Source organism: Rana temporaria, chromosome 5 (genome assembly GCF_905171775.1).
Source record: "Rana temporaria chromosome 5, aRanTem1.1, whole genome shotgun sequence".
Taxonomy (NCBI): Eukaryota; Metazoa; Chordata; class Amphibia; order Anura; family Ranidae; genus Rana; species Rana temporaria.
In genome coordinates, this window is record NC_053493.1 from 386,468,172 (window position 1) to 386,489,556 (window position 21,385).

At 47.9% G+C, this 21,385-nt stretch overlaps 1 protein-coding gene across 3 annotated transcripts in view; it reads right to left on the bottom strand.

Annotated features, from left to right (window-relative positions):
- SAMD12 (sterile alpha motif domain containing 12) overlaps nucleotides 1–20,894 on the bottom strand; it is a 936,923-nt gene extending 916,029 nt beyond the window's left edge. Inside the window, exon 1 of one of the 3 annotated variants that reach the window (XM_040354887.1) lies at nucleotides 20,557–20,894. In XM_040354887.1, the coding sequence (XP_040210821.1) occupies nucleotides 20,557–20,569 (13 nt within the window). In that variant the 5' untranslated portion in view covers nucleotides 20,570–20,894. The remainder of the gene's footprint in view (nucleotides 1–20,556) is intronic. The other 2 variants (XM_040354886.1, XM_040354888.1) reach the window with 2 other exon arrangements.
- Nucleotides 20,895–21,385: the final 491 nt, after the last annotated feature.

Consider the following 21,385-nt stretch of genomic DNA (forward strand, 5'->3'; position numbering starts at 1 on the left):
TTCTCAAAGCCCAGGGAACAAGTTAATCATTAAGCTGCCAACCAATAGAAACCAGACACTTCGCGACAGCAACTCCCATATGTGCCACGAACCTATGAGTGGAGGACACGTATTGAATAGGCAGAACTTGGTATAATTTTTATAGTCGTATTGTCACAAAATATATATATATATATATATATATATATATATATAATATGAGGGAAGAAAATTAGATGAAGGGAGGAGACCCCATCAATAGTAGCACCCCATGAGAGCAGGAATGAAGCAATGACTGAAGTATGATGCAGGGAGGACTGACTCCGATGGGGAGGGGCACGCTAGGACAATGCACGAAGATATATCCTTATCAAATGAAGGTACATAGAAAGACTGCAACCATTTTAGCTCTGGTCACTCGCCAGTAGGAAATAGTCATTTTGGAATCGGTAATTATGCCATTTTTGATTTTATCTGAAATCTATTGTTGTTCCCTAAAAATGTTGAAATATTGAATATCTTGTAGTTATGGTTTGTTCTCATAATCAATCATTGGTAAATCTTTCCTTAAAGAGTACAATTTTTATTATATTTTTACATAGTTAAAATTTTACTGAAAAAACAAACGTCCAATATATTTCACATTGTTAACCACTTACTTACCTGCAATATAGTAACGGTTGGACATGTGAAATAGACGCTTTTGTTTCATTGTCATTTACATAAAGTTATTTTGAGAACTTACCATGAGACACAGATCAAAAGGTATTGCATGCCCATTTTGGGGGTATTTTATTGATTTTCAAGTCGTTCATGTAACGCAATTGGTATTTTAATTTCATGTAAATATTCATATTTTGACTACCAATAAATTAGCTATTTTGTGTGATCATACGTCACCGTGAATAAGTTTCATATTATAGACTATGTCATATAGATTGACTTGTATTTAAAAATATCATTGTTATAAAAGAATTCAAAATAAATTACTGTGCGGGTAAAAATGATCTTAAAAGCACAACAGCATCTATGGGAAATCTTGGTCAGCTTGACATGGCGCTGCTCCCGAACCATAAGTGACAGGGACACCAACCTTGGGGAGCACCGAAAGGGGACCCAGGACTACAACATATCCAATTTTGAGGTCGGCCAGCTTACTTTAGTAATGCTTGTAAATAACTATTGCAATGCAGTACATGCATTAAGAAGGGAAAAAGGTATTGCTTCACTTTAAGAAAAAAAGTTTGAAAAATTGCTGCACAAATACTGTGTGATAAAACAAACACCGCCATTTTATTCTCTAGGGACTCTGATATATATATATATAAATGCTTCGGGTTCTGAGTAATTTTCTAGCACACAAGTTAAGATTTTTACATGTAGGAGAGAAATGTTAGAATTGGCCTAGATGGAAAATGGTTAATATGATGATGGGGGGGGGGGGGGTAATGAGGATCCTGATATGAAAGGGGAGGAAATGAGAACTCTATGAAAGGGAGAGCTTCCGATATCATGGGGGGACCCTGATGATAAAGATGTCCACTTTAGACTGGGGTGCCTCAATATTTACATTTTCAAAAGGGTGCCATGAGTTAAAGTAGTACTGAATTACTGCTGTAACAAACAGCAAGCAAAATATTATTGAAGAAGAGACAAGCAATGTCTCCTCTGCAAATAAAAAAAAAAAAAAAAACACCTGCCTGTTCGCTGTCTTCTGCAGCTCTTTAAACTGAGCTGTGCATGCGCTGCTCAGCTTACAGCACCGGGCTGGTCTCTGTATGCCGGAATGATGGCCTCCTTCCGGTCAGTGAACAAGGTTGAGGACATAGGTGTGCGCAGCCTATTGCATTAAGGTATGCACCCTAAAGCTCCAACCAATGTGTGTGTGTATGTACGTACATATATATAACCCTGGCAAATTGATCTCCCTGCCGGCACTGTGAAAGAAAAGTGCTCAAACAATTCTCTTGGGGCAGAGCTGGTAAGAGGGAGATCTTTCCCATCTTCTGACCGCCACACAGAGCAATAATGCTAATGTGCATGGGGCGATTAGGGTGTGCCCAGGCACATCTGGTGCACACTCCTATGGTTGAGGACCAACGTACAGGGGGGAAGATGCCAGCCCCAGCGAGGAACCATATAGTAGGTGAGTATTAGGGTCCTTTCACACGGGACAGATCCGTGATGATCCACACGGTGAACCTCCGCTTGCTCAGTGGGGATCGCTCCACTGAGCCGGCGGATGACAGGGCGGTCCCCACACACTGTGCAGGGACCGCCCGGTCAGATCTCCGCTCTCCCCTATGGGGGAGGGGGGAAAATCGGATGAACACGGACCGTCTGTCGAGTATATACAGTAATTGCCTCTTGTCTTAAATTTCCCTAATACTAATTTATATTATATATATATATATATATATATATATATATATATATATACACACACACACACACACACACACACACACGATCACCACCGTTTACGACCTTCCATCAACACACGACAGCTTATCTGACACTCCAACCAACAGGACCCGATCCATCCCATTTCCCAGAATAACCGAGACTCACACAGCTCTGGTACTGGTTTCAAAATGAATGAACACTTTTAATGGTAAGTTTCAGTCTTATATACAGTACAACAGGTTACAGTAATCACAGGAACAAAATCACACCCCACCCATACATCATACGATGAGCTTCAATCACATTCTTTTAGATAAGAACATAGAGGAGTTAATTATCCCCCAGACGTTACGTCTCCGACAATTACATTCCACACATAAACACAAGGTCGGTGCGCCCTCCTTTTCTTTTCTGTTTCGTTTTAGCCATATGAACACCCTTTGTTCTGTGGAGGGCTGCAAGACTTCTGATTTTTGCCGTTAGACTACACTGCTGTACCCGGTTTGGCGAAACACCTGAGCGCAGGAGGTTTTGTGCTTACACATAAACAGTATACATAATGAGAGGTCTAGGAGCCAGGCTGACTCTCAGTTTCAATCCACAGAAGCAGTCTTAGTTAGCATCTCAACAGCCTCACTCAATGGAAGGCCTTTCAAGAGCCAGCCTCATTTAACATGTCAACAGTCTACACAGAGAGAGGAGTCATAGATTAAACCAACACTTTGCAATATCTCAGATCCTGCAATATGAGCTATCAGTAATGTCCCCCATCTCCTGGATCAATCTGTGCCCAAAAGTCACTCCTGTTACAATATATATAATTTGAGTTAGGGACCTTAGATTATAAGCTCCTTGAGTGCAGGGACTGATGTGAATGTCCAGTGTACAAAGCACTGCATAAATTGCTGGCGCTATATAAATACCTGTAATAAATAATAAAGTCTTTGTGGGTGACAGAGACTTCAGAATTGTAAAAAAAAAAAAAAAAAAAACACATCTATAGTTAATTCTATCAGTCAGCTATCAGTGTTGTTTCTGTAAGTCTCACAGGGGTGATACATTCCACTGTCTGGGGCAGAGTTCAATGCGGAAAATCTGGTATTTGCAAGTAGAAAAAAAAAAAAAAAAAAAAAAAAGGATCAAATCTAAACAATATGAGGGCTACGGAATTCCCCAGGAAGTAAGAAACCAGAGTCACAAGACTATAGAAACTGACTGTGCCTTGTAATGTACATCACCTACCCAAGGTTGTCCACAAGCAACTGCCAAGACACATCAAAGAGAGCAACTGAAGCTGGCCATACATGTGTAGCACTACCCCCGGAGGAGCTGCTGATTGTTTTTAGGTGGCACGTTACCTCTATCTTCTCGCTGTCCAGGGTGAAAAGAGAGTCTGAAGAATTTCAATGTCCACACAGTACACGTCATTTTCTTGGGTTTATTACTGCAGAACTTCAATAGAAAAGAAGGATGAGGGGTGGAAGGGTAGGTAGGTTCAGGTGCATAATCACAGATAGGGAAACACTCCTGCTTCCAGCAAACAGTTCTCGTCGCCACGCTAGCCAGAGAGGGTATTGCTCACCCGGGTAGGTCACTCTCACTGGCCTAGCAGCCGGGATGGCGCATGAAGTAAAGTACAGTCCTTCCTTGAATGAGGAGACACTTTGGTCCGGAATCCTCTGCCACAGGATTCAGCACCCGGATCTCTCCAGCTTAGCTTTGGTAGAACTTTTAGATCCGACAGGTGACCACTGTCAAGCCTCTCGGTGCGCGGTGCATCCTTCGATGAAGTTTCCAGGCCTTCTCCCAAGATACCAACCTCTTGCATGGCCCTCTCCAGGATAGGTCCTTCCCTGGCTTCCTTCATCAAGTGGCTTCCTCCCGCAGGACAGACAGCACAGGATCACCTCTGTAAAGCAGGCCCCAGCCAGACTACTGGGCCCACAAACTAAGTCACGGTCCAGGGTCAACGTGGTCCTCAGGCCACGAGGTGCATGGGACGACAGACCGACAACCACCTCACACTAATGGCGCCTGTCCCTTAAGTACCCCTCCCCGGCATGCACAGCGAGCAACCACTCCCACGGATTTGCTGCCGAGGGGGACACCCAATGCACCTTGACCTTGCTGCTGCCACCCTTGGCCTGGGGTGGTAATGACACCCCCAGGCGAACAATGGTGGACACTCCCAGCACAGCCACGGCTGGAACAGAGGTAAATTGCCCTTAATCATTCTTGTCTGAGCCAAATAACAGCTCAGACAACACTAAATTTAAAGCAGCGCCTGACCAACAGGAGCAGGGCGCTACACATGGATAAAAATTTGGCCGGTTCAGCAGGGCCTGGAAGAGATTTGAGCCATGTATGTGCAAGCTGGTTGTACAGAAGTTGACCTACCGATCTATTTCTGCCTGTTGGAAAATGTCTGCATGATCAGCGCCGCTGGTTATAGCCTGCAGTCCTGATCAGTGTATGTCACAATACAAATACTCAGCAGGATTGATTCCCCTTGAGTGTGTGGATGGAGAAAGTGGGTCATCCACACACTCGGTCTCTGCCCTAGAAAACTGCAGAGAAAAACCATGTTTTTTCTTCAGGTGCTTCTCTTTTCTCACACCAAAAGAAAAGAAACTTATTCATCTACTTTGAGCTCGAATGCAGTGGTTTCCAAACTGCAGCCTTTTGCTTGCCCTTGGGGCGCTATTCCTCCCACTGGTACAAGACACTATTCTGCCAACTGACATCAACAATGGGACACCATTACTCCCACTGACCCCAACAATGGGGCACTATTCCTCCCAATGATACCAACGATATGCCACTATTCCTCCCACGAATACCAAACGTGGTGATATTTACTTCCACGGATGCCAAACAAATTGTCCACTTCCTGCAGCCAAAGTCCGACTCCCCTAAACCCTGAAGGACAGTGAGCTGGCCATTTGTTTAGAAGGTTTGGAGACCCTTGTTCTAATGCACTACCTCTGCTGGATTAGGGATTGCATTCATGATCAGTCCAGCACAGTGGCTTAGTGGTTAGCACCCAAGTCTGGCAGCACTGGTCAGATCAGGAGTTTGCATGTTCTCACTGTGCTTGCGTGAGTTTACTCCAAAGACATGATGGTAGGTTAAAGGGGTTTTTAAACCCTCCTTTCTTTTTTTTTGTAAAATACCACACATGTCATACTTATCTCCACTGTGCAGTTCGTTTTGCACAGAGTGGGCCCCAATCGTCCTCTTCTGGGGTCCCCCGGTGGCGCTGGTGGCTCCTCCCTGCATTGGGTGTCCACCTCGGAGAAAGTACTCTCCTTGGTGAACCCCCATGCGGGTGTGCTCCCGAGTACTGCTTCTGCATGTATTCACACAGATAGCGGGACTCGGCCACCCACGTCATTGGATTTGATTGACAGCAGCGGGAGCCAATGGCTGCGCTGCTATCAATCTAGCCAATCAAGACCCGGGACCCCGTGCAGAGAGGGAGAGCGCGTCTCCGCCGAAACAGTGAAGGGACTCAGGTAAGTAAAATAGGGGGGGGGGGGGCTGTGGGGCCGGTCACTGGCAGAAGTTTTTTCACCTTAATGCATAGGATGCATTAAGATGAAAAAACACAAGGGTTTACAACCCCTTTAAAGTGATTGTAAAGGCTCAAGATTTTTACCTTCATGCATTCTCAAACCTCTGATATTTTACCAAAGCCCACTAAAGAGGCTCCTAAAAAAAAAAAAGAAAAATTGTAAAACTACCGACACCGCCCTACTGACACCGTCCACCGCCCTACTGACACCGTCCACCGCGCCACTGACAGCATCAGTATATAGCAGCAGCAGTGCAGTCATACCACTGCTTTTTAAAGTGGAGGTTCACCCAAAAACTTTATTTTTAACATTAGATTGATGCTCATTTTGTCTAGGGGAATCGGGTAGTTTTTTTAAAATCTAAGCATTACTTACCGTTTTAGAGAGCGATCTTCTCCGCCGCTTCCGGGTATGGTCTTCGGGACTGGGCGTTCCTATTTGATTGACAGGCTTCCAATGGTCGCATACATCGCGTCACGATTTTCCGAAAGTAGCCGAACGTCGGTGCGCAGGCGCCGTATAGAGCCGCACCAACGTTCGGCTTCTTTCGGCTACTCGTGACGCGATGTATGCGACCGTCGGAAGCCTGTCAATCAAAAAATAGGAATGCCCAATCCCGAAGACCATACCCGGAAGCAGCGGAGAAGATCGCTCTCTAAAACGGTAAGTACTGCTTCGATTTAAAAAAAAAAAAAAAAAAAAAAAAAAAAAAAAAAAACACACTACCCGATTCCCCTTCACAAAATGAGCATCAATCTAATGTTAAAAAAAAATTAAAAATTAAACTCCCGCTTTAAATTGGCCCCAAAAATATACCCTATACATACCCAAAAACTTCAACCTAATTTCTCCTAAACAGCTTAACAAAAGAAACTGAAAGTTTCCACTCAGGTAAAATTTTGAAGACAATAAAATTTATTTCTCTGAATTCCATAACCTGCTTATCTGTATTGGGAATTCCAGCTCGTGCAGCTTTTGTGAAATGGAACAAAATCCGAGCGCGCATACAAAAGGACTCGGCTCTCCGCTCTTTTATGCACTCGGTACACAGCAGTTTAAGCACATAATGTAATTGTGAATTTTATTAGGAAAACAAGCTGGCAGGCTATTTTTGGTTTGTCATCTGTTGGATAAATGCCCATGTGCTGATTTGTTCCACCCACACAAGCTATGTTCAATAAAACAGAGATGCTTATTCGAGCGTCCATGTAAGGAAGCCCATTGGGTAGGCTAAACAAGGACATGGCTCAGGGGCTTTAATAAAGCAGCTGTTACTTCTCAGAGAGGCAGATTTCACACTCTCCAATATTTCCAGATTAGAAAAACGTACACCTGCCTTCCCTCCCTAGGCAGTAAAGCATCTGTGAGGTTTAAAGGGGCTGTGCTTTAATCATATTTGTGCCCCAATCATTTTCTGACAGTCTGTGTATAGCTGCCACTTCCGGCCACTTCTGTGTCTATATACATTGCTCACCTCTCTGTGCACCATACAGTCCTTTACTGAACATTTTTGCCCCATGGATCCCTCCCTATGCATTTCTTCTTAAAGTATTGCCCCCTCCAGGGCTGGACTGGGACAGAAATTTGGCCCTGGACTTCATCTAGACCGGCCCACTTTAATTTTGCAAACACGCACAAAAACAAGTGAATCGGGAGGGCCAATGACGTGAGGTGATGGGCAGTGTGGATGACAGGTCTCTACTATACCGGCTGTCAGGTCACCTGTGGCCAGGGTAGTGAACCCTATAGCCGACTGCTGCTATCAGAGAGGAAGCGTGAACCCAAGATCGCCCTGGGCGCGGAGTCCAAGACCCAGCTTTGTGTTCACCAGAGCCTCTAGTGGTGAGGATGGCCTTCGCCGCAGCTGGATCCAGGTCACGACCCCTGGGATCCCCGAGAGAAGCAAGCAGGACAAACGATAGTGATGGGTAAGCCGAGGTCAGGGCAACAGGCAGACTAGAGTAACCGAGGGACAGGCAGAAGGTCAAGGGCACAGGCAAACAGGAGAAGTCAAAGATGAGCCAAAAACGGTACACAGGAAGATAATCGTAGCACACTGCAGACAGGAACTTAAGCAAACAACACTGTTGAACAACACTGCAGACCTGTAGTGCAACAGTTAATATAGACTTCCTGGGATGGCCTGGGTGGGGCCATACAGGAGGAAGAAGTGATAAGAAGGGAACCAGAACAGACTCAGGCCTCTAATGAGCAGATGGAAACAGGTAAGCTGCCATACTTTATTGCATATCCATGACACCCGCCGACCGGACAAACTTGCCCCCCCCCCCCCGGCCAGCCAAACCGATGGCCACCCAAGTCCCCCCCCCCCCCCCCACATTCACTGCCTATTAGCCATTCTACTTTATTTCTCTTATAGGCAGTACAGCGGTGCTCAAATGAATGGGCAGCGCAGCCATTACTTTGTGTTACGTACCTGGGTGTGAGCCTGACGCGTGGAGGGAGACCTCCCGTACAACCCCGGCTCGGAGACCACTGGAATGGGGACAGTGGTGGTAGGAGCGCGGTGGGGTACAGGTGCCTGTTCTGGTTGTTGCTGCTGGTGAGATGGGAACCGAGAGACAGGAAGCAGATGATGCAGGTTTGCAGACTTAGTAGATGCAGGTCAGCAGAGCGTGGATGCAGGTCAGCAGAGCCGAGGATGCAGGTTAGCAGAGGCGTGGATGCAGGTTAGCAGAGGCGTGGATGCAGGTTAGCAGAGGCGTGGATGCAGGTTAGCAGCGCAGCAGGTGCAGGTGGGCGGAGTCAGGCAGGCCGGGTCATACACTTGGAGTCATAGCAGAAGCAATAGGCAGAAGAGTAGTCAGTCCAGGCCGGGTCTTGGCAACGGGTATTCAAGCAGGGAACAGAGCAAGGTCAACAAGCCGGAGTCAGGATTGGAGCAGGAAGCAGAGTCAGGAAGCCGGGTCATACACTTGGAACAGAATGCTTTCAAACAGCAACAGGAGCTCAGGGAACAGATGCAGATCAAGCCGCGAGGTGCAGCATCACCACAGTGTCTTTTATAGGCTTGCTGGGCGCCAAAAGATGCGTCTAGTTTTGGCGCGTGCGCGAAGGAGCGCGCAACGGCTGCATAGCTGTGTGCAAGGTCCGTGGTTGGCGCATGCGCGTAGGCGCGTGCCGAGGGGAGCGAACAGTACGTCCCTGACAGTGCCCCCCCCTTAAGGGCAACCTCCGGGTGCCCAAGAGAGCTCTTTTTTGGGGATGCGTCCGAAAAAAGGCCTGAATTAGTTCTTGGGCATGAATGTTCTGTTGGGGTTCCCAAGAGTTCTCCTCTAGACCGTACCCCTTCCATTTGATCAGGAATTGAAGCTGGTTCCTCCTTCTTCTGCAATCCAATACAGCCTCCACCTCGAACTCCTGATCACCGTCAATGATTACAGGTTCAGGTGGTCCTGACCCCCTGTTAGGGAAAGGATCAGGTACAGTAGGCTTTAGTAAAGACACATGGAATACCGGGTGGATTTTCATTGACTCAGGTAAGGCAAGTTCATAGGAGACCTCGTTTAGCTTCCGTTTTACTGGGAAAGGACCGATAAATTTAGGTGCCAGTTTCCTTGCGGGGCAAGCCATCTTAAGGTTGGTGGTGGATAACCAAACTTGATCGCCTTGTTGAAGGCTCAGTTCTCCTCTCCTTTTCCTATCGAACATCCTTTTACTGGCTGCTTGTGCTTTGGTCAAAGCTTCCTGCAGAATCTTGCTGTTACGGGTAAGAAAATCAACGGTATCTTGGACTGCCGGGACTGTTGAGTCAGAGACAAGATCAGGTAGGAAGGTCGGGTGGAACCCGTAGTTGGCAAAAAACGGAGACTGACCTGTGGCCGAATGGCTGGCATTATTAAAGGCAAACTCTGCCAAAGGTAGTAATGCTACCCAGTCATCTTGGACAAAGGAGGTGAAGCATCGGAGATATTGCTCGAGGGTTTGGTTTGTCCTCTCAGTTTGCCCATTGGTTTGGGGGTGGTAGGCCGAAGACATGGACAGTTCAATTTTCAGAACCTTGCATAACGCCTTCCAGAAGCGAGAGGTGAACTGCACCCCTCTATCTGACACAATGTCTGCAGGGACCCCATGTAATCTTACTATCTCTTTAATAAAGACCTGGGCGGTCTCCATGGCAGAGGGCGTGCCTTTCAATGGTATGAAATGAGCCATCTTGGATAGACGGTCAACCACTACAAAAATGGCTGAGCAACCCTCTGACGGAGGAAGTTCCACTATGAAGTCCATCGCGATCATTTTCCAAGGACGGTCAGGAATTGGTAAAGGCCTGAGCAGACCCCAGGCCTTGCCTCTGGTGGTCTTGCTACGGGTACAGGTAGCACAAGAACTGATATATTCCCTGCAATTTTTTTCCAGATCTGGCCACCAAAATGTGCGTTGGACTAGTTCCAGTGTCTTATGTAACCCAAAATGGCCTGCCAGGGGGTGGTCATGACACAGGTTCAACACTGTAGCTCGGACTTCCTCCGGCACAAAGATTTTGTCATTCTTCCACAGTAACCCCTCCTTGGGTAGCAGAGAGACTCCAGAGGGCTCAGGCACACCTACAGAAGCTTGTTTCAGGCTAGACATCAGGTTGGTTTGCAACAGTAAGAAGTTACCTTCCGATAGTATGGTATCTGGAGCTGACACTTCTTTCGGGTCATCAAACATGCGGGAAAGGGCATCTGGTTTGGTGTTTTTGGAGCCTGGCCGGTAAGTAATGTGGAATGAAAACCTAGAGAAAAATAATGCCCATCGTGCCTGGCGTGGTCTCAGACGTTTGGCGGCTCTCAGGTACTCTAGGTTTTTGTGGTCTGTATAGATGAGTATAGGGTGCGCTGCACCCTCCAACAGGTACCTCCACTCCTCCAGGGCAGACTTAATGGCCAGGAGCTCCCGGTCCCCCACATCATAGTTCTTCTCAGATGGGGTGAGCTTACGGGAGAAGAATGCTATTGGGTGCATCAAGTCCTTGAGACCCTGGCGTTGGGAGATGACAGCACCCACCGCTGATTCTGAGGCATCTACCTCGAGTAAGTAGGGTAGAGTCGGGTCAGGGTGACTCAGGATAGGAGCGGATGTAAAAAGTTCTTTTAGGTTTGTGAAGGCGGCCTGTGCCTCGGGGGTCCAACGGAACCGGACATTTTGCTTTGTTAGCTGTGTAATCGGAAAAATAATGGCAGAGAATCCCTTAATGAATCTTCGATAGAAGTTGGCAAAGCCAACAAATCGCTGCACCCCCTTTTTGTCTGAAGGTGCAGGCCAGTCCAGAATGGCTGAGACCTTCTGCGGGTCCATCTTGAACCCCTCTGTTGAGATTACTAGGCCGAGGAACTGAATGCTCTGTCGCTCGAACTCACATTTTTCTGGTTTTGCATAAAGTCCATGTTGGCGGAGACGACAGAGTACATTCCTGACGTGTCTTCGGTGCTGCTCAAGAGAAGAAGAAAAAATCAAGATATCATCCAGATAGACAACTACATAAATATCCAGACAGTCTCTAAAAATGTCATTGACTAGGTGTTGGAATGTTGCAGGCGCATTACATAGGCCAAAGGGCATTACTAAATATTCGTAATGGCCGAACCTGGTACGAAAGGCAGTCTTCCACTCGTCCCCGGCACGGATGCGGACCAGGTTGTATGCCCCTCGCAGGTCTAGCTTGGTGAACACAGAGGAGGTCCTGAGTCTTTGGAAGAGTTCGGGAACCAGGGGCAGGGGGTACCGGTTCTTAACCGTGACTTTGTTCAGCTCTCTGTAGTCCACACAGGGCCGGAGAGAATGGTCCTTTTTCTCTACAAAAAAGATTCCTGCCCCTGCCGGGGAAGTAGAAGGCCGGATGAAACCCCTCTTTAAGTTTTCGTCGACGTACTCTTTCAGAACTTCTAATTCCCGCTCAGACAAGGGGAAGATGCGTCCAAACGGAATCTCAGCACCAGGTAGAAGTTCGATTGGGCAATCGTACGGACGATGAGGCGGCAGGACTTCAGCCCCTTTCTTGCTGAAAACGTCCAAGAACTCGTGGTATTGTTGGGGTACTGCAGCACGTACCTCTGGGTCTGATTCAAGGCATAACAAGGGACCAGAGGTGCTAGGACATGAGGGCCTGCAGTGTTGCTGGCAGTAGAGAGACTGAAACTCAATCCTACCGGTTTCCCAGTTGATCTGTGGATTGTGTGCCTGGAGCCAAGGTAGGCCCAAAATGACTGGAAACATAGGAGATGCTATAGCGTCCAAACGTAAAAGTTCCTTATGATTCGTAGAGGTGACTACAGGCAAAAAAGGGGTTTCTTGGGTTACTTCTCCAGACTTGATTCGAGACCCATCTGCCAGGAAGATGGAAAGACCCTGAGTCTTGGGTTGGAGTGGGATGCGCTGTTGTGCTGCAAAGTCCAGATCAATAAAACAGCTACATGCCCCTGAGTCTATTATTGCAGTAACTGGTATAGTTCTTTCAGGTAATTGAAGGAAAATAGGTAAGTCCAGGTGAGTGGCCTTGGTAGAGGAAGGTGACAAACTGGGAGACGAGGTAGCCAGGGTCTTGCGCAGCTTGGCAGGGCAAGAGGAGACATAGTGGCCAGCCTTCCCGCAGTACATGCACAGAAAATTCTGCTGCCGGCGAAGTCGTTCCCTGGCAGTTAAAGAATGTCTTATCAGTCCAAGCTGCCCAGGCCCGGTGGTGACAGAAGGTGAGGATCTACCAGGAACTGTACTGACACGGGCAGGGTATACAGAAGCTGGTGTCCGGGGAAGCATCCAAGCTGGGCGAAGTGGCTGAGTGGTTCTTTCGGTTCTGCGTTCCCGGAGTCGTCGGTCTATCTGAATAGACAAGGCAATTAAGGACTCAAGGGTATCAGGGACACCGACCCGAGCTAGTTCATCCTTCAAGCTCTCGGAGAGACCAAGACGGAATTGATGCCGCAGGGCTGCCTCATTCCACTGGGTATCTGTGCTCCAGCGTCTGAAGTTAGTTACATAGTCCTCAACGGTTCGGGAACCTTGCTGGAGCGTGTGGAGGGCAGCCTCAGCAGTGGAAGTTCGCTGAGGGTCGTCATAGAGTCGGGCCATAGCATCGAGGAAGGAAGACAGAGAGTCAAGAACCTCATGACGGACTTCAAGTAGATGATGGGCCCAAGCCTGGGGCTCCCCCTGCAGCAGGGCGATAACGAAGCCCACTCTGGTAACTTCAGAGGAAAAAGTCCGAGGTAACAGCGAAAAGTATAGTTCACATGCGTTGCGGAACGCCCGGAATTCGCTTCGGTTCCCAGAAAACCTCTCGGGAAGAGGAACCCTGGGTTCAGGGAATGGTATCGTTCCAGTAGAGCAAATGAGGTCCGAAGATAAGTCTGCATAGGTAGCCTGGGTTTGTGTCTGTTTATCTATCCGGACATTGCTATCCTGCAGGGATTTCACAACTTGAGTGAGGGCTGTGAGATGTTGAAAGACACTGTCCATAGGCGAGGTCCCTCCGTCAGGCTCCGACATGGCGGCTTGATACTGTTACGTACCTGGGTGTGAGCCTGACGCGTGGAGGGAGACCTCCCGTACAACCCCGGCTCGGAGACCACTGGAATGGGGACAGTGGTGGTAGGAGCGCGGTGGGGTACAGGTGCCTGTTCTGGTTGTTGCTGCTGGTGAGATGGGAACCGAGAGACAGGAAGCAGATGATGCAGGTTTGCAGACTTAGTAGATGCAGGTCAGCAGAGCGTGGATGCAGGTCAGCAGAGCCGAGGATGCAGGTTAGCAGAGGCGTGGATGCAGGTTAGCAGAGGCGTGGATGCAGGTTAGCAGAGGCGTGGATGCAGGTTAGCAGCGCAGCAGGTGCAGGTGGGCGGAGTCAGGCAGGCCGGGTCATACACTTGGAGTCATAGCAGAAGCAATAGGCAGAAGAGTAGTCAGTCCAGGCCGGGTCTTGGCAACGGGTATTCAAGCAGGGAACAGAGCAAGGTCAACAAGCCGGAGTCAGGATTGGAGCAGGAAGCAGAGTCAGGAAGCCGGGTCATACACTTGGAACAGAATGCTTTCAAACAGCAACAGGAGCTCAGGGAACAGATGCAGATCAAGCCGCGAGGTGCAGCATCACCACAGTGTCTTTTATAGGCTTGCTGGGCGCCAAAAGATGCGTCTAGTTTTGGCGCGTGCGCGAAGGAGCGCGCAACGGCTGCATAGCTGTGTGCAAGGTCCGTGGTTGGCGCATGCGCGTAGGCGCGTGCCGAGGGGAGCGAACAGTACGTCCCTGACACTTTGACAGGCTGTCACTGAAACCGGCCCACTGAGCCTTTGGCCCACTGGGAAACTCCCTGTAGTCCTTATGGCCAGAACATGCCTGGCCCGCATACAGCAAAAATACTACCCCATAGAGTCCCCCATTGAGTTATTCCCCGATACAGAATTGCCATTCTCCAGATCATAGAGTATACCCTCATACAGACCTTTCTCTATAAAGTTCTTCCCATATAGAGTCCCTCTTTTACAGTCCTTCCCCCATACAATGATGTCCTCTATAGAGTCCATCTCATACAGTCCTTCCCCCATACAATGATGTCCTCTATAGAGTCCATCTCATACAGTCCTTCCTCCATTGTGTGCTGCTGCATAGATTGCTTGCTTTTACAGCCTTTCTATAGACTCCTGCCACTACAGAATCCCCCACATGATATCCTTTCCTCATACAAAACGGATTTCAGATTCTGTGCATTCGTTATCGTTTGTTAAAACAAAAGCGAAAATACCCCAAATTCGGACGGAAATGCATTCGGACAAAAACTAATGCACATGTCTAATAGTTATTCCTCCAAATGGTGCTACCCCCATAGGAGTACCCCTTATACAATTCTGCCCCCATAAAGCTCCTCTCATATAGTTCTTCCTCCATAGAGTGTCCCTCCTATAGCCTTTCCAGCAAAAACTACTGCCTCCATGGAGTTCCACCTCCCCTGCCATAAAATTCTGCCCTCATATTGCTCAGTCCCCATGCTTCCCCCATATAGTTCTTCCTCCAGATGGTGCTACCCCCATAGAGTACCCCTTATACAATTCTGCCCCATAGGGCCCCTTTATAAAGACCTTCCTCCATATGCATCTGCCCCTCGTAGAATACACGCTCATACAGTCCTTCCTCCATATGATGTTGCCCCATAAAGTGTCCCCCATAGGGCTCTTTCACACAGAGCGGATCCGTAATTGATCCGCTCCGTTAGCCCGTTTGGCTCAGCGGGGATTCCTCCGTAAATCCCTGCTGAGCTGTTGGCGGACAGGGCGGTCCCCGCACACTGTGCAGAGACCACCCTGTCTCTCCTCCGCTCTCCCCTATGGGGAAATCGGATGAATACGGACCATGTGTCCGGATTCATCCGATCTGTTCCGCCGGACGGAAGAAAAATAGGGTTTTCTTCCGTCCGCAAAAGCGGATCTTTGCGGACGCGGATGGTTGCGGACGTTAGCGGATGCAAACTACCCAATCATAAAATGCTCCCCTTACACGGCTTGGTCCCCATGCTTAGCCCTTTGTTTCCATAGCCCTCATAAAGGGATTCCATTCAGCCTCCAGTTCACTCATTCAAAGTAACCAACCAGTAATCATACCACTTGCCACAGATACTACTTTATGAAGCCATGTGACCACAGCAGCCAATATTAGTCTGACATTCTATGGACGAGACAGGCAGCGGGATCTCTTGACCATAGTTCCAGGCCATATGCCTCCCCATCTTGTACCTCGCATGTGTGGTGCAATAGCGGTTTACATAAACCTGCACCCTCTGTAGGGGTGCAACGGATCAAAAAAACTCACGGTTCGGATAGTTCCTCGGATCAGGAGTCACGGATCGGAACATTTTTTGGATCGGCAAAACAAAACATCTCCCCCACTGTAATATCTACATCCCCCCACTGTAATATCCACATCTCCCCCACTGCAGTGGTGTCACTAGGGTTGGTGTCACCCGGTGCAGAAAAAAATCGTGTCAACCCCCCTCCCACCAACTATAGTCCCCCCTCAGTAAAGAACCCCCTCAGTGCAGACACCCGCATCGGTGCAGACACCCCCCTCTCAGTACAGACCCCCCCCCCCCAGGTAGTACAGACAGACCCCCCCCCCCCCCAGGTAGTACGGACAGACCCCACCAAGGTAGTACAGACAGACCCCCCCCCCCCCAGGTAGTACAGACAGACACCCCCAGTAGTATGACTCCCAGCGGTGTGTCCCACGAGTGCGGGGTCCTCCTCCACTGTGGGTGTAAACAGAGAGGAGGGCCGCCACCGGGTGTACCAAGATGGCCGCAGCTCCGGAGCTAGGCCGAAGCCGCGGCCTTTCCTAACGTTATGGCCGCGGCTCCGGAGCCAAGGCAAAGCCGCGGCCATAACATTAAGAAAGGCCGCGGCTTCGGTCTAGCTCCGGAGCCACGGCCATAACATTAGGAAAGGCCGTCGCTTCGACAATCCGCGGATCACAGTGTGTGCCGATCCGAAGGGGATGACCCGTTCGGATCACGGATCAACTGTGCTCCACTAACCCTCTGTGCTCATGTTTGCATTTGCAGGTGGGCGCAGGGTATTGGGTATGCAGGGTATTGGGCACAGTAATGCAAGGCTTTCTCCCTGGTGTGGAGTGTCGTGCTTGCTCCCTCCCTTGGACTACAGGAGAGTCAGGCCGCTCTCTACGTTGCAGATAGAGAAAGGAGCTGTATGTTAGTGGGCGTCCTGACTCTCCTGTAGTCCAATGGAGGGGCGAGCATGACACTCCACACCAGGGAGAAAGCCTTGCATTACTGTGTGGAGTTACAGAACAGGAAGTGAGGATTTCTCAGAAGAAATAAGGACATTTAAAAGCAAAAAATGGAAGGATGAGGTAAGTGAAGGAGGACTGCACTAACGTAAAGGAAGCTATTTAGGGAAAAAAATAAATGTACCTTTACAAACCCTTTAACACTTGTTATGCACACACTGAAGCCCTTGATTACTCAAGATGTTAACACCTTTCCAGCCAGTGTCATTAGTACAGTGACAATGTATAGTATTATCACTGATCACTGTATTAGTGCGAGTTAAGACACACTATAAGAAAATCTGGCAAACATTTTTGTCCAAAGGTTTTTTCGGACAAAATTTTCCAAAAGGACAAACTCCCCAAATTTTCTCGTACGGGAACAAAACTAATGATTTTCGTTTAATGTGTACCATTTCGTACAAGAAAAATCTGAAAAGAAAGACTGCGCATGATTAGAAACAATAAACAACAAAAAAGCCTTTGTCATACGAGAATAATCGTAAGAATTTTTGTACGAATTTTCTTTCATCGGTTTCAATTTGCTGGGAAACCTCGAGTAGAGAATTGGACAAACGTTCGCCCGATTTTCTTATAGTGTGTACAACATTTTATGCTGGACATACACTATACGAAAAATGGCCTGAAATTCAGTCATTTGGCCAGTTCGTTCGCTTTTCGGCCAGTTAATGGACATACAAATCGGTAATCAGTTGGGATGTTTTTGAGCCAAAAAAAACGAACGACAAGTTTGGAAATTTTCTGCCGAACGAACGATAAATTCAAAAGGTTAATGTGTTTCCCGTCTGGACTGTCTGCACTAAGTATATGTAAAAAAAATTAACATCATGTATTTATTTATTTATCGTCCACTGAATGATTTATCGGTCATTACATGATGGCACCATCGTTTGCACTCACGGCCAAATGTTCATTTTTCAAAAATGGGTTTGGCCGATTTTTTGTATAGTGTATGGCCAGCATAAGTCTACCTCCTACCCCAGGGGTCGACAATATCCGGGCGCCAGGTCACATTGGCCACAAGAAATTGTCACCTGGCGCCCGCCAGTAATTGAGGCCGCGGCTTTGCGGCCTACAAGGCTGCAAAGCCGCGGCCTCAATTACCGGCCGTGGCGGGGGAGGTGGGGGCGCATGGAGGCACAGGATCCTGTGTCTCCGTGCGCCCCCACCTCCCCTGCCACGCGATCGCTGCGGGTCCGCGACGGCCGGTAATTGAGGCCGCGGCTTTGCGGCCTTGTGAAGTCCCAAGCTCTTCGGAAGCTTCTGTGAGCTGGCGCCATCTGGTCGTGGCCGTTGGCATTACATTACATTACATTACATTACATTGGCATTGCAGCAATTATAATGTGTCATTTTTCACTAGTTTCACTGCCATCTCCTTCCCTCTAATTAGAACCCCCAAACATTATATATATTTTTTATTCTAACACCCTAGAAAATAAAATGGCGACCGTTGCAATACTTTCTGTCACACCGTATTTGCGCAGCGGTCTTACAAGCGCACTTTTTTGGGGGAAAAAAATACACTTTTTTTTAATTAAAAAATATGACAACAGTAAATTTATCCCAATTTTTTTTTATATTGTGAAAGATAAGGTTACGCCGAGTAAATTGATACCCAACATGTCACGCTTCAAAATTGCGTCTGCTCGTGGAATGCCGACAAACTTTTACCCTTTAAAATCTCCATAGGCGATGTTTAAAAAAAATCTACAGGTTGCATGTTTTGAGTTACAGAGGAGGTCTAGGGCTAGATATATATATATATATATATATATATATCCATCCAATAAATCATATATATATAAAATATAAAATTTCATTTGAGTACAACGTTGTATGACCAATTCAGTGGGAGATCTGTTCCCGGAACCCCCCACTGATCGGAGAAGACGCGGCCTGCATGAAAGGGGCCTACGAAGTCCATGGACATGGGCCCTAAAGGAGATTGTACAATCAGGTTGTAACATATATAGCCAGCTTTAGACATAAGGGGACAGGGGCCAATGTATAAAAAGTGTGCTAGCAGGAAAATGACTTGTTGCCCATGGCAACCAATCTGCTGCAAAAACAAATTTCTAGAGTCCACAGTTTGCAAATGGAATAAAGACTTGGTTGGTTGCTATGGGCAACAATCATTTTTCTCCTTGCCCATTTTGTGTACATTCGCCCTGTACAGGCCATGTCTATAACTTTCCAAAGAAAAAAAAAAGTCACAAATTTCTCTAAAGAAGGGGTCTCCAAACTATGGCCCTTGGGCCACTACAATATTGTATCTGCCCCACAGCTAGGGTGAGTTGCAAATCCTTAATTGGTACAGACTGAGGATTAAGTTCAGCAGAGGCCTATAGTCTCCGCTGCAACCTCCCCGGAGTAAGAGCAATCTCTGATCGGGACCATGATGTAAGGGGGGACTCTGATCAGGTCTATTATGTAAAATGGAACCCTGACGCAAGGGGAGCTCTGATCGGGACTCTGACGCAAGGAGGGACCCTGATGCAAGCATGGGGGTCCTGATCAGAACCTTGATGCGGGGGGGGGCTCTGATCGGCACCCTGATGTAAAGAGGAACCCTAATTGGGATCCAGGTGTAAGGGGGGGGATCTGATCAGGATCCTGATGTAAAGAGGAACCCCAATGGGGACCCTGATGGTAATCTTGATGTAAGGGGGGACTCTGATGGGGACTTTGATATAAGGGGGAACTGGATGTAAGGGGAGGCTCTGATGTGGAATCTTGCTGTAAGGGAGGACTCTGAAGGGAACCCTGATTTAAGGGGGGACTTATGATGTAAGGGGGACCCTGAAGAAGGGGGACTCTGATGGGGACTTTTGATGTAAGGGAGGACTCTGATCGGGACCCTGACGCAAGGAGGGACCCTGATGCAAGCATGGGGGTCCTGATCAGGACCTTGATGCAGGGGAGGCTCTGATCGGGACCCTGATGTAAAGAGAAACCCTAATTGGGATCCAGGTGTAAGGGGGGGGGAATCTGATCAGGATCCTGATGTAAAGAGGAACCCCAATGGGGACCCTGATGGTAATCTTGATGTAAGGGGGGACTCTGATGGGGACTTTGATATAAGGGGGGGGGGGACTGGATGTAAGGGAAGACTTTAATGGGAACCCTGATGTAAGGGGAGACTCTAATGGGGACTTATGATATAAGGGGGACCCTGAAGAAGGGGGGGACTCAGATGGGGACTTTTGATGTAAGGGAGGACTCTGATTGGGAAACTGATGTAAAGAGGAACCCTACTGGGGACCCTTATATAAGTGGGACTCTGATAGGGACCTAGATGTAAGGACGGACTCTGATCCAGACGCTGATGTAAGTAGGGACTCCAATGTGGCCCTTATACTGGAAAAGTTTGGAGCCCCTCGCTCTAAAGAGTTTACAATGTAGAATGAAGTGACTTTTACGCAATGAAATAAAAGGTCTGCGGTATTAGTTTGGCTTAGATTGGACCTGTTAGGCGATTGGAGATAAATCTGATGACTCAAAGCAAAGAAGTGCAGCTCACATTGATTACCTATAATAAAGTAATGATTAGCCAGCACTGATTTATACGCCAAGATATTGCCCTAGGCAATGCCAAAGTTCCCTGGCAACCTCTGACCATGCCAGCAGCATCTGCAGCCCCTCTGACATCATACTGCAGCCTGGTGATTGGCTGATGACCAGAGACTGCACCCCTCTACCCTGATCCATGACATCACACTGCAATCCCAAAAATGCAAACAATCACAACATGATTACCATCATCAATGGAGCCCTTCCAGGCTCTGCAGAGCAATCACTTACCTTCCACAGCCATGATCTCAGCACTGTCCTGATGCACACATTATTTCTGAAGCCCAGGGACCATCTGTCTCTTCTCCTATACAGCTGCTTGTGGATTTCTGCTTTCACTGCTATGGGAAACCTGCAGAGAACAAGCCTGGGAACCAGCGCAAGGCTTCATGGGAAATGTAGTTCTTTTGGTTTCGAGATCCTCACGTTTTATTGCCGATGCTTGCTGATGACGTCAGAGAGATTTGATTTGATTACATTATTTGCACTCTGCGATCCATACGTGCTGGTTGTGGAGCAGATTTTGTGGAGGATGAGGATTTCTAAGGGGGGGAGGTTATCTGGTAAGGACTACATTTCCCAGAATGCCTCATGGCAGGAGCTGAATTTGACAGCTAGTGCAAGTATTTCCTCATAACTTCCTTCTCAGGTGCAGAGACATGCTGGATGTCACAGTGACCGCGCACAGGGCTGCTGCTCTGCTGGAAAAACTGGATTTTGTCTACATAGTATAGAGGAAATATTGTACAACAGACTTTAGTGTGATCACCACAAAGTGACAAGAGCTGGGGAATGTTTATTTACCACTTCATCTCCGGAAGATTTACCCCTCCTTCATGGCCAGACCATTTTTGCGATACAGCGCTGCGTTACTTTAACCACTTCAGCCCCAGAAGGATTTTTTTCCCCTTTCCTGACCAAGCCATTTTTTGTGATGCGGCACTGCGTCGCTTTAACTGACAATTGCGCTGTCGTGCGACAAATAAAATTGACGTCCTTTTCCCCCACAAATAGAGCTTCTTTTACCTCTGCGGTTTTTATTTTTTGCTCTATAAACAAA